Source organism: Triturus cristatus, chromosome 2_1, assembly GCF_964204655.1.
Source record: "Triturus cristatus chromosome 2_1, aTriCri1.1, whole genome shotgun sequence".
In the NCBI taxonomy this organism is placed as follows: domain Eukaryota; kingdom Metazoa; phylum Chordata; class Amphibia; order Caudata; family Salamandridae; genus Triturus; species Triturus cristatus.
The window spans coordinates 85,199,789-85,213,282 of record NC_140581.1 but is presented as its reverse complement, the minus strand read 5'-3'; the positions used below and the strand labels follow the sequence as shown (position 1 = coordinate 85,213,282).

The window sequence follows — 13,494 nt, the reverse complement described above, 5'->3', positions numbered from 1 at the left end:
TTTCCCTGCCCAATTCAGAGGCAGCAACTGTAGGCAAACCCAACAAAGTAACAAAGAGCAAAGGGGCAGTTCTCCTCCTGGAAGCTCTACCAGCTGTTCTTCCTAGCAGGTTCCTTAGTCCAGCAGTAATCTAAAGCTCTGGGGTCAGGGACCCCATATTTATTTCATATTTTGGTACAAAGTTCCTCTGGCTCAGGCCAGGTTCACTACAGGTGGTGGAGACAGCTTTGTGGAAGGCAGCCACAGTCCATTCAGTTGCAAATGACAACTCCTCCCACTACTCTAAATGCAGCCAAGTCTATTCAGCCTAACTATGAGTCACCCAGGAAAGGCAGGACACCCCTCAACCCTCATTGTGTCTGTCTTATGTGAACGCACATCCACAGCTGGCAGAGGCACACGGCTCGTTAAGCAAGAAAATGACCACTCTCTAAAAGTGGCATTTTCAAACACACAATAAAAAATCATCTTCACTGAAAGATGTATTTTTAAATTCTGAGTTCTGGAAGCCATTTCTCTATCTTGTCCCAATGGAAAGTTGCACTTGTAACCTGCTACAAGGCAGCTCCCATATTACCCTTTAGGGCAGACAGCCTTTCAATAGTAAAAATCAAATACACAGTCTTTTACTATCGGGACATGTAAATGTAAAGCACACCAGTACATGGCCTACCTTTCAATTACACTGCGCTCTGCTCATGGGGGTACAATGGGCCTAACTGAGGGGTGAATTACATTTATGAAAAGGGAAGGTTTGGGCATGGGAAGTGGGTGCACTTGCCAGGTCGACATGGTAGTAAGAACTGTGTACAGACACTATAGAGGTAGGTTTGAGAAATCTTTGAAAGGCTACTTGTGTGTGTGGCATAACCAGTGCTGCAGGCCCACTTGTAGCATTTGATATACAGGCCCAGGGCACACATGTGCACATTACTAGGGACTTAGTAGTAAATCAAATAAGCCAATCATAGAAATACCAATCATAACACAACTTACATAGAGAGCATATGCATTTTTGCAATGAATAGCAGTCGTAAAGTGCCCAGAGTCCTAAAACCAATGAAAAATAGGTCATAAACACGAACTCAAAAAGCAAAACGTCTGGGTAAACCCTCTGAAAAAAGCCAAGTCTAACAGTGTGGTTTCCTGTTGGGGCAGTGATGCCCCCCCCCCCCCCCCAGAAAAAAAACGAATTTCTTCATTTAAAATAAATGAATCAATTTTCCAAATTCAATCACGCTCTCCAGGGAAAAAAACGCTTTCATATTTTTTTATTGCATGCACCCCCCAGTGAGTCAGCCTGTTCAACACCTGGGCAGACCCCCAAACACAGGTTCCAGGTGGCCTGGTGGATTTCCTGGTGGTGGATCACGGTGCAATCACGATCCATACAGAGGCAACCATTTCACAAAAGCATTGTTGGAAAGGAAAGACTCTCCTCTTTGCAATGAGGCTTCCATGAAACTAGGGTAGGCATTGTTGGCCATTTGCCACTGCTCAAGTAGATTTTCTACTCAAGCGACAGCTTTCTGGCTGCGGGCAGTCGCGAACGCCTATGTTGGAGAAATCTCCCAGGGTGCACGCCTATCAGTCGCGACTCCTCGAGGGAGTGCTGTGGGGCGGGGAAGGGCAGGGTGGAGGGTAGTAAACTCTGGCATACCGGAGTTAAGTGCCTAAATAAATGAAACAAATTACATTGTACGCGCTGTAACGCCATTTGCGTTGCAGGGCGTGCAATGTAATTCATTTGATTTATTTATTTATGAACTTAACTCCGGTCTGCCGTATGCCGGAGTTTACTACCCCCGCCCCATTGCCCCGCAGCACTCCCTCGAGGAGCCACGACTGACGCCTAGCAACTGAAAATCGCACTAGGGGACACAAAATCTCGCTTGTGCTCACCAACTTACCATTTGAGAGCCATGCGTGACAAAGAACTTCACTTTACAAGCATCATTTTCACAGCTGAGCGGAATATATCACCCATCCCTAGTCACAATTAAGAAAAGGATGCTATTAGAAAGCTGCCATTTTCTTATCCTAACCATTTGGTGCCTGCAAGCTGTGTCCTGGGTCACATGACTGTGAACAGTTGACCTTTGTGTATTCCTCCAAGACAGAGAGACAAAGGCGAACTCCTGACATGATAGAAGGGGCAGAGTTGTTCCCTGTGCCACTTACGTTTTAAAGGAGTTGCGTCAGCACACTCACAATGGACTTCATACTAGTCTTTTGTCACCCCAGATCCATTGGGCGAGGAGGAAAAAATTTCAGAACAATCTATGTGTAAAAAACTTCCGAACTTTCTTCCTCCTTATATCTGGCATACGGTATGAAAAAAAAAAACCCTTAGATCATAAAAAAAATAGGACCCTCAGACCCACTTTTCAGTTCACTGCTGGACCTAAGGAGGGCACTCACACGTCCTGACCTGCACTTCAGAGGACTGTCGTGATGCATGAAGCCTGCTTTGTAGTCCAAAGGACTGCCCTGTTGTTGGAAGCCTACCTTGAACCCTCAGAAGACTGCCCTGCTGCTGAACGACTGCCTTGCTGCTTGAACACTACCAGAGTGACTCCAAGGGCAAGTTGGCTGTTTGAGATACAGGGACACAGACAGTTTCAGCTACTTGAACCCGGCAGCTGGACCTTGCCTGAAGTGAGCCCAGCTGTCCTAGTGGTGCCCACCAAGTTCTCGACCCGCGGAAGTGGTGTTGAAACCCAAACAACATAAATCTAAAACTGTTCAGCGACTCCAAGCAGAGGGAGTAGATTTTGTTGACTACGAGTCTGCAGCTCCTCGCAGAAGGGGTGGATCATTTTGGCTATGATTCTGCAGCTTTGTCCCGCTGTAGACAATCAACTTCCAAAAAAGAGACTAAGGGCTTCTATACGAGTTTGGTGGTCCATAGGAATGCCAAACCCACGGTGCCATTGCGGCTACCACCGCCCCAGTGGTCGGACTGCCGTATTACAACTTTGTCGGTTGACCGCCATGAAATCGCTGCAGCCGCCAGGGTTCCGCGATCCCTCGGCGGTGGCATGGCAGACTGGGGCAGAATTATGCTGGTGGTGCCACTGCAGCATCGCCAAGTATATTACAACTTTCCTGACCCCGCCATGAAAAGTGTGGAAAATAAGGAGGCCCCCTGGTGCCAATGTGCAGGGTGGTGCATGCAGGGGGGCACAAGGGGTGCCCCTGTGTGCTTGCACCCCTGTTCCTGCACGGGAGGGATAGCACAGTCCATGCTGTGCAGGAACTTGCTTTGGTGCTCCCTCTGAACTGCACAATTAAGGCAGACAGAGTGCAAGTCAGATACAGAAACCAGGTTCATTCCAATCTGAAGTTTATTTTCTTACTTAGTCTCTGAAATGGAAGTCAAAAATCCTCAGCGGGGCAATGCAGCAGGCTGTGGCTGAGAAGGGCTCTAGGATTCCACATAGCAGTTGGACAAGGTCCCAGTGAAACAGCTGATGGGAAAGTTCAGAGTGAGAGGAATTAAACACTTGTGCCCAGGAAGGTCCCAAGAAGGGCCCTCGCCAGCTGGATACTTTTGGCACCTTCCTCGGGGAAGATTTCTACGCTTGGACATCATCATTTCTTTGTAGCTTGGATATCAACTTTGTAACATCCTACTAAAGCAGATTTGATGCTGTTGAAAAGCTCTAAGCAACCTAAAACTTTGGCCCAACAGCAATGTACCTTTGTCATATTGACTTGCCATGTTTGTCCCGGTTCTCTGAAAGTTTTTGGAACCAAAAGGTTTCTAACTCCCAGGTTTTTCAGGATATCAGAAGCAGTACACTTTGACACAGCCAATGGTCCCAGGAACTCAGGAACAGATTTTAGGGGTTAAGACGTACTCCAGCTGAAGCCACCAGTAGGTGGAGTTAGAACTGGTAAGCTGGGCTCTTCGGGTAAAGGGGCTTCTTGCAGCTTTTTGTAGCCCTGTAGCCTAACATGAGGTGGGTCAACTCATCCTTGGAATCCACTTCTTTGTCCTGGGTACAAGTGGGGGAAGGTCCAGCACTTTATGTCACCTCACAATTCTCAACAGCAGGTACTGTCCTCTGTCTTCCAGAGGTCCAGTGGTGTTTTGAAGAGGATACCCTTGCTACCACATTTATACCTGGCAGTAGCTTGTGGACAGAGTTGACTCCTGGACCCTCCATGATCAATAGGGAAAACATGTCCAGGGAATTTTGCAGCAGTTCATGTTTGCCCTCCCATTCCCACACGCACCTCTCTACCTAAATTCAGCTTAGCAGAACTCACATCTCTCTGTGAAGTGACTGTTTCCCCATGCCAGAGGTGTAATCATGGAAACAAGCTCCTCTGCGGTCATTTCAAACCAGTTCTGGGGCAGCTTTTTTCCCATTGGGATTTGTGTCTGTTTGACTGGGGAACAAAGAAGGGACTTACACTCGTGTCAACTCACATTGGAATCTTAGGGTAGAACTATTTGAAATGCATCAAGTTCCTAGGCACAGCCCAGGTGGCCATCCTGCCAAAGGAGCAGAAACACCTCCCCACAACCCAATCCCTTTGTCCTGCTCTCTGAGCAATTTTCACATCTAATCAAGGTGGATATTCCGTTGTCAGATGACTGTTAGAGCTCAAGCAAAAGGGTCTCGAGGCTTTAGGCAAGGAAAAGGTAACTTTCTGAAAGTATCTCTTCTCTAACAATATCACAAATTCAAATTTACTATTACGTTGGTTTTAAAATACCTTTCCTATAAAGCAGGCAGCCTTTCTACAGTGAAAATAGCTTTTGGGGATTTTTCAATGTAAGGAAATGTGTAAAGTTACATTTCTACATGTCCTTCTTTTAAATATCACGCCCTCTGCCTTTTGGCTTCTAAAGCCTACATTATTGTGACTTAATATTTAAAAGAAAGGTTTTGATTTGTCAAAAGGTTTTATTGTGACAGGCCAAATTGTTATTTAAAACTGCCACAGCCAAGCCACAATCGTAGTCATGTTTGCACTGTCACTGAAGTGGATGGTACAATGGGTGCTGCAGTCGACTAATGGCATTTAATTTACAGGCCCTGGGAAAATAACTAGAGACTTATAGCTAAGTTAAATATACCAGTTTTGGAGTACAGCCAATTTTAATATGTCTTAGGCGTCATAGTACATAAAACCAACAGCATCAGTCCACAAAAATTGGGGTAATGATGCAAAAAGAGACAATTTTCTACAGTGAGTCATTGTGGTCCCTTTAGTGGGTGCAGCATGCAAACCACTGCTATTAGGAAATGCGTAAGTGTTGCACCCTTGCTGGTTTATGGGTGAAGACCCTTGCCATGATCTGCTGTGGATTGAACTACACTGATAGGATGTGTGGGAATATCAGATTAGTGTTGTTATTTCCAGATGGAATTCTCCAACTATTTATAATCTGAGGGGGGTGGAGAAACTCTGAAAGTCCCTTCAATATGTGTAAGGAGGATGCGTGAAAATGAATGAAAACCTGGATATCTTGTAACTGAAAAGTGCTTTGTGTCTGGTGAGAGCAGGCTGCTTTTGACTTTAAGCCTAGAAGGGATCAAGTACAGAGAAACTACCGTCTACTGTTACTCTGTAGAGAACATCTCTCCGCAATCCATGTAAAAAGGAGTGCTCTTCTCGCGACAATCTGAAAAATCTGCCCTGTTATGCTTCTCATGGTGTAACGCCCTGAACGTCTCAGGATCGTTTAACAGACACGACAATGAGGACGCAACCACTTGTGAAGGGTTAGTTCTTTTAATGAAGGCAAATAACATACAAAGAACAAACAAAAGTTATAGTCACTGGAATCCTCCAGGCTAAGTACGTTACCAGCCCACAGCACGGATGGTCCTAACCGTCCTCTGCATATACGCCGATCCCGGCGTATGCCAACAGAGGGCAGAAATGAAATGGCCGACAATGCCAATCGGTAGGCTGTGAGGGGCACGGAGAGTGTTGGGGAGAATCGAGGAGTCAGGGAAACACCCAGCCGGGGTCTCTACCTGAAGGGAGCAGCCGCTCAACCTCTTCCTCAGACTGCACCGGGACGCGGAGTCACCTCCTGGTGATGCGTCACCGATACCCCAATCACAAGCAAGACGACTGAACCGAGAGCAGCCGCTCGATCGATCCTGTGGACTTCCGAGTCTGTAACGCGGCAAACACCTCCTGGTGTGCGTTACAGCTGGCAGTCCCTGTGTCTCTGGTCGGGCTGGGAGTTACGACTCCAACCAGCAAAAGCGCCACTGCGCTTGGACTCAGCCGAGTCAAAAAGCGAAGCTCAATGGTTGACCGGTAGAGCTTCCGGGTCCTTCACAGGTGACGATGGGGCAAGACACGGCCCAGGGAGTAACGACTCGACCTACCTCCGTTCTTGCCTTACTGGAGCACCACTCCGGAACACTGCTCTTCACGAAGCAGGTACGTCGGTGTAAACACAATATCCGACAGCCTTGTACCTCCCGGTTCCTCCCTTTATAGGGCGTGTTTTCCTTGAGTTATGTAACAGCTCTCCTGTTTACATAAGGGCGTGTTTCCCTTGAGTTATGTAACAGCTCTCCTGTTTACATAAGGGCGTGTTTCCCTTGAGTTATGTAACAGCTCTCCTGTTTACATAACCTCTCAACCGCTAAGCGTCCTGGGAGATGTAGTCCGTTTTCGCTGGTTACCGTTTTCCTCCCCTCGTATGACAGGAATTCTTGACACATGGGCTCTAATGTTTTTTTATTTTTCAGAACGATGCAAAAGCCCAGTCACAATATGGTCATCACTAACCGTATCTCCCTCCAAACTTTGGTATGACCGTGGAGAGAGGTTGCAAGTGATGTGCTCTGAGGGGTACCAGCCTTCAACATCTGTAATAGAGTGCAGACAAAAGGGTCAGAGTTCTGCCAGTGAATGGAATGTGACGGTCACCTGCATCCGTAAGTGGGCCTTAAATTTATGTACACATTATTGTATTTTTAAAAAAAATTTAAATCTCTTTTTATTAGCATTGCTCCAAAACCATGGTTTACATGAATCACTTGTGTTTATACATGGTGAGGTTTAGATATTACAGCAGTAGTGTTTACAAGAGATAGGAGACTGTACATCGTTAATGGCTTTCCGGGAGTAATTTCATAGCACAACATATTATCCAAGAAGTGTCTTAGCCCGGTTCCTCCCATCCATCCACTACTCCGGCCCATTGCAGTTGTTGCGCATCACTCTCCCACCGGCGTCGCTCTGTATTGCCCCCATGGTGCCCATACATTCTCCCATTTTTTAACACAAGCCCTACTCTTATACACTGTTTCTTCAGCCCGCTGGCACCAGTCAAGATCCCGTTTCCACTCCTCTAATGACGGAGGCTAAGATGCCCCCACCCTCTGGCAATGTTCCTTTTGGAGATCCAAGCTGCGAGTGCCAACCATATTCCTAAGTATCTGGGCCATACAGAGTCCCCTTTAATCATCAAAAGAAGCCACTTTGCGTCCATTGGAACCGTCACTCATGCCACCATAGACATAACGTCTCTGACTTTCCACCAGTATCTGGTCATTTCTGGATATTCCCATAGAATATGTAGGAAAGTTCCCTCTTTCTGGCAACCCCTGACGCATAATGCTGTTGGAGCACTGCCCCAGGTATATAGGTGTGTACGGGGGTAATAGGTACGATGTAGTATCTTAAGCTTTACTAGTCTAAATCTGGAGCGAGTCGTGAACTCTCTTGGGCTCTGTATTGCCTCCTGCCATTCCTCATCATCTATGCTCCCCAGGTCGCTAACCCACATCTCGCGCAGGGTCAGCAGGGTGTCTGGTATGTTGTGTATCAGCTTGCGGTATATCGTAGATGTAATTTTCTCAGGAATGGGAACGAGTAACAACCTATCCTCTAATGGGGAGTGATCCAGTACATGGGTACCACGTTGGATGTGGGTCCGTAGTGCATGCATTAGTCTCAGGTAATGGTATCTCTGTGTCGGATTTAAATTATATTCCTGCTGTAGCTCCTCAAAAGCGAGGGTAGTGTCCCTCTTCAATATGTCACCCAGGTACTCAATGCCTATCAATGTCCGCCCTCTGACGCCAGTTAGGGCAGCCACGTCTCTTAGTGGATCACCTACCCATAATGGGGTTCAACTGGTTAGTTATCCCAGTCCAACTGAAATTATTGATTTTTTGATATAGTCACATAAATATATCTATATATATGTACATATATAATTAGGCTATCTGGTTTTAGGTTTAACCCTATAATAACTGATAAAACCCCACCAAAAGGAAAATAGCCATCACCGGTGTAAACATATAAACACTGAAAAACACCTTTGCAACCACAAACTAAGTGCCATTCAAAGAAAGGAAAAGATGAGTGAAAGAGTCATTTTTATTTTGTCCTGAAGGGGCCAATACAATGTAACTTTGTTATACAAGGTAGTATCAAAAACTGGGCTAACATTATTCTGCTTGAGTTTTGTTGTTTAGGGATGTCACTAAACCATTGTCTCTTCTTCCTTCAGCTTTTATTAGTTTTGTGGTCTTTGATCTAAAGATGCAGTGTGTAGAAGCATGTTTTAGGTCTTATTTAGATATTTTATAAGCTGTAGAGAATCGGGAAATATCAAAGTCATATTTGAAATTTTGGCTACATTAGATTTCACTGATAGGTAAAATGGCTGGTTTAATAAGAATCTTCCCTAATATGTAGCATCACATTTAGCCACATACAGAGAATGGGTGAAATCCTTTGATACATCAGACCCCTTTTCTAGTGAGTCAGTATTTATTGTAAGTGAATTGCCAAACACCCCAGTCTTTAAACATTCAACGCAAGATGTAATGACAGGTATGTGTGGAAAGAATGTTGTCCCCAAGCATCTGAGATAGTGGTGAAAACATGACACCAGGCATTTGGTAAACATGGAACACAGTGTCACTTGGAATTCTGCTTGTGAGAAAGTGCCATCTTTCTGGCATGGTATGCCCCCACTTTTTGCTAAATTGCTGAATGTACTTTGACTGAGTGTGCCCTGGACTCCTGCCAATCAGGTGCCCAGGGCCTATGTTCCTTCCCTAAAACCTAAACCCCAAATTGGCAAACCCTGGCCACATGTCAGGCCCTGGTAAATGGAACCCAAGTACCCAGGGCCTTGTGACCAGGGAAGGCCTCTAAGGGCTGCAGCACTTATTGTGCCACCCTTAGAGGCCCTGTACCCTAACACAACCACACTGCCCTTGCAGGTTTAGTGTCTGGGTACAAGGCAAAATCAAGAGTCGACATGGCACACATCCCTGTGTGCCATGGCCGCAACCTACACTGCCCTGGCATACATCAGCCTCCCCTCCAGCTGGGTGCCCTATGCTAGTGGTGTGGGCACAGGAGCATGAGCCCTGTGCCCTGTGCCCCTACAGTACCCAGGTCCATTCCTGGGCACTGTAAGTGCAGTGCTGCCATTTAAGAGTATATGGTGCTGAGAGCTCATCAAACACGGACTCCACGGCACCATAATGGCAACACTGAAGACTGAGAAGTTTGGTATCAACCTTCTCAGCACATTAAACCTGCACTGATGCCAGTGTGGGATTTAATGTACAAAGCACTACAGAGGGCATCTTAGAGATGCCCCCTGAAACCTAACCTACAATCCACGTCTGGTCTGGGAGGCTGCCTAGGCTGCCACACAGCAGACATGTTGCTGGACCCCTGGGTGGAGAGCCCCCGCTCTCCTGGGCCTGCAACAATGCACATCCTGGGCGAGGTGCTAGGTCTCCTCCCCCAGGATGGGCAGGGGGAAGCTTCAAATGCATGCCGCCTTTGTGAGCTTCTCCAGGCCACTTGCTGTACCCAGCAAGCTGGCCCCCACCGGTTCTGTCCCCCACTCTGGTGGGAAGACTGGCCGGAAACCCCAAGTAAGGACAGGGGATGTGCCAGCCTGCCAACCCCACCCCTCAGGTGGGGGAGGCGAGGTGAAGCACATCTCCGGGCGCTCACCATCTTGAAGATGGGAAGCCCTGCCCAATCAGGACTATGCTACTGCCCCCCTCCCACAGGAGAGTGGCAGGATAGGGGGTGTACCCACCCCAGGGCAGGGACCCATTGGTCCCTGCCCTTTAACTACCTGTAATGCCCCTAAATCTAGTTTTTAGGGGCACCCTGAACCTTCCTTCTTTAGATTCCAAATTCCGAAAAAGCAAAGAAGAGAAAGAAGAAAGAAGACCTGTCGTGCAGCTGCTAAGAGGAGGAAGACACCAACTGCTTTGGCCCAAGCCCTACCGACCTGTCAACCCTCGAACCTGCTCCTACTAAATCCCGGCGCCTCTTGTGGCCAGCAACCTCACAAACCCTGGAGGATCTGGCTACCTTGTGACTCTGAGCATCTGGGACTCCCATGAGCAGTGGCTCTGCTCAAAGCAAGCTTCTAACCCCTGGCACCAGCCCGGAACCGCAAACCCTGCACACTCTGCAACCGCCAAGCCTGGCCTGTGCCGGAGTGGACAAAGACCCTGAGGACGTCCCCCCGGCGACTGTGACCCTGAATCCGGCACTCAAGGACTCACCTCGCCGCTCCTGATGATGCCTGCAGCCTCAGAACCAGGGACCCCCCCAACGGAGATCAACAGAGGGTAAGATTTCCTGACACCAAAAGGCACCCCGTGCACCCGGTGCCCTGCGGCCCCCTGTGCCTGACTCCTGGGTACCTACCTATCCTCCAACTACCCAACTTACCTCTCGAAGTGGTGGTGGCACCTGAAGAATCTTCGTCTCCAAGCTTGCAGCCTTTGTTCATCCTGGTGCTTTCCCATTGAAACCCATTGAGCGCCCGACGGCTCAAAAGCACCCTGCACCCAGCTGCCCGAGTGGCCCTGGCAGTGTAACCTCTACTCCTATCTACTTCCCCATTTGCCCTGAGCAAGTGACCAGGAGCCCAGCTCCCACAGCCGCGTGGCCTGCTAGTCAGCAGCCACCAACCAAGGCCCCCCTGCCTCCCGTAGGATAACATTGGGCCTAACTCACTCTGCACCCGGCCGCCCCAGTGCCGCTGAGGGTGTAACAACTGTACCAACCTGACCCTGGGAGACCCCTGAGTCTGTGCCCAGAACCATAACTCTGCCAGTCGAGCACTTACCCAAAATGCTGATAACCCAATTTTCTTCCATAGGGTAACATTGACTGGTTTCTTCTGAAAATTTCTTCCAAGTGTGGAGTTTCTAAAAATTAAAATATTCACCTAAAATCACCCGAGTAACGAAAACAGAAATACTCACCTGCTATTAGGAGAGATCCCAGTGCTGGATCTTGGTGCCCAGCACTGACCCTGAAAAGTTCTCACAACCGTACTTACCACTAACCCAATTTTCTTCCGTAGGAAATCATTGACTGTTTTTCTGTGAAGTTTCTTCTGTCGACTGCAAATATTCTTTAAAAATCGTACAAACTGTGAAAACGAAATTACTTACCTGTTTTAGATAGAGGTCCCAGTACTGAGCCTAGGAGCCCAGCCCTGGATTACAAAAGTAACGAGAACATACTTTAACTGTAACTTGAATTTTCTCCCATAGGGAATCATTGACTGTTTTTCTATGAAATTTCTTCTAAGTGTCAACTTTTAAAATAGCAAATTATTGTCTTAAAATCACAACAGTAACTAAAACGAACTTACTCACTTGTTTCCAAGACCTGTCCCACTTGCAAAAGTGTTTAACTAAAGCCTCTCATTCTGAGAAAGTATATTTCGATACCTATTGTTGGTTCTAAAATAAAACAACCATATATTTTTTATACAAACCATTGGCCTAGAGTTCAGTTCTTGAGTGTGTGAGACCATTTGCTGACTGAGTGTGTACAACAAATGCTTTACACTGTCCTCTGATATTGACTTACTGCTCGACCAAGCTACCACTTTAGAGAGTAAGGTTATATCTAACTTTAACCTCTGCCAAACCTCTGGGGACTGTGGACTCTGTACACACTGTACCTATTTGTGAACAGTATATACAGAGCCACTTTCTGCTAAAAAGTTCCTACCAAGTTCAATAAAGATTGGAGTGATATTGTTTGTAGTTGCAGTAATTCAGCTACGTATATGAAAAAGTTGTATGATGGCAAAATCGATCCCTGAGCTGAAGTGCTTCCCTGTAAGAGATCCTTGTCACTTGCTAGATGGTATGCTGAAAGCATCTTTACAATCTTCAGAATTAATGAAGATTGCTATTGACTTTGTAGTCCATTCTGGTGCAGTAAAAATGTATATGGTGCTCATACACCCTGTGCACATGCTACCTATACACATGCACTATCAGTGCAGTAAGCATACAATAATTCAAATTAAATTACATTTCCATAAACACCGGAAAAACACTGTTTCTGTTGTTTTTAATGGCGTGAAAATGTGTAACCACTGATAACCACTGTTTTTTTAAGGCATTGAAAAAACTGAAAAAACCCCACCAGAATTTACCAAAAATAGAAACTGAAAACAGGAAAGCCTATATATAATGTATGTATATGTGTGTGTGTGTATATGTATATATATATGTAGAGAGAGAGAGAGAGAGAGAGAGAGAGAGAGAGAGAGACCAACAACATTAGGAATAGTGATTTAAGCCATGTCAAGAGTAATTATACTGATCGGGTTTCCAGCTCGTCTTTGGAGGCTCTGAAAAGCTGATTTCCATCATGAGTTTTGAAAGCCCCCTAGGACATCAGCAGCAGCCTCATCAAGACTCTTGTGTTTTTCTGGTCGAGTAGAAGCTGGTGGAGGTGGGCTGGAGAAGTGTCTCTTAAGAAATTCTTGGACTGAATTCCCAGCCCCTTAAAGTCCACACCTTCTCCTCTAATGCATGAACTTTTTTTTTAAGTTGGCAGGTCTGCACTGTGAAGCTCTGGTGTCAATCTCTTAAACATAGCTCTTTTATGCTACTACCATGCTGAAGCATGAATGCAAATTGGTGATGGAAATTGCGACCCCTATGTAACCAATTGTGACCCCAGCCACTTTCCTTGCGATCCCTGGCTCCCTTATCAGAACACAGCAGGTTTGGTTCATATGGCCAATTGTAAAAATGATGGCACGGGCAAACCCTTGGTGGTGGGAAAGCTGGGTTATTTCATACAACATGTGAACCAGTGTCAGCTTGCTTGTAGGTATATACAGGTGTGGCCATGCAGGGCGGCATTTTGCTGCCGTAGTGGAGCATGCTGCAGCTCTGTGCACAGTCATGTACTTCCAATCCACACAGGCCTTCCTTGCACCAGGCATATCATCAGAGAAACTGGCAGTGCCAGCCTGTGAGCAGTGTCCTACAGTGTCTGTACCCAGCCCCTGCAGTCCTTATTACCCTTGCAGAGAAGCTCTTAATAAGCAGGTACAGCATTGGGCTGCCAGTGGATTTTATGGGCGGGCTGGGCGGGCGGACAAATGTCTAGAAGCAATCACTGAATAACTCTAGTTTTCACAGTAGACAACAACTCAGTCTTAGATTGTAAAATATTTCTACCTTATGCAAGTTA

The 13,494-nt window shown here is 46.7% G+C and overlaps 1 protein-coding gene across 3 annotated transcripts in view; it reads left to right on the top strand.

Moving 5' to 3' along the window:
• LOC146863797 (uncharacterized) overlaps positions 1-13,494 on the top strand; it is a 317,162-nt gene that overhangs the window by 94,504 nt on the left and 209,164 nt on the right. Inside the window, exon 1 of one of the 3 annotated variants that reach the window (XM_085628101.1) lies at positions 6,735-6,920. The exons of the other annotated variants lie outside the window; for them this stretch is intronic. Coding sequence (XP_085484227.1) covers positions 6,821-6,920 — 100 coding nt within the window. The 5' untranslated portion in view covers positions 6,735-6,820. Of the gene's footprint in view, positions 1-6,734; positions 6,921-13,494 lie in introns of those variants that run through there. 3 annotated transcript variants of the gene reach the window in all.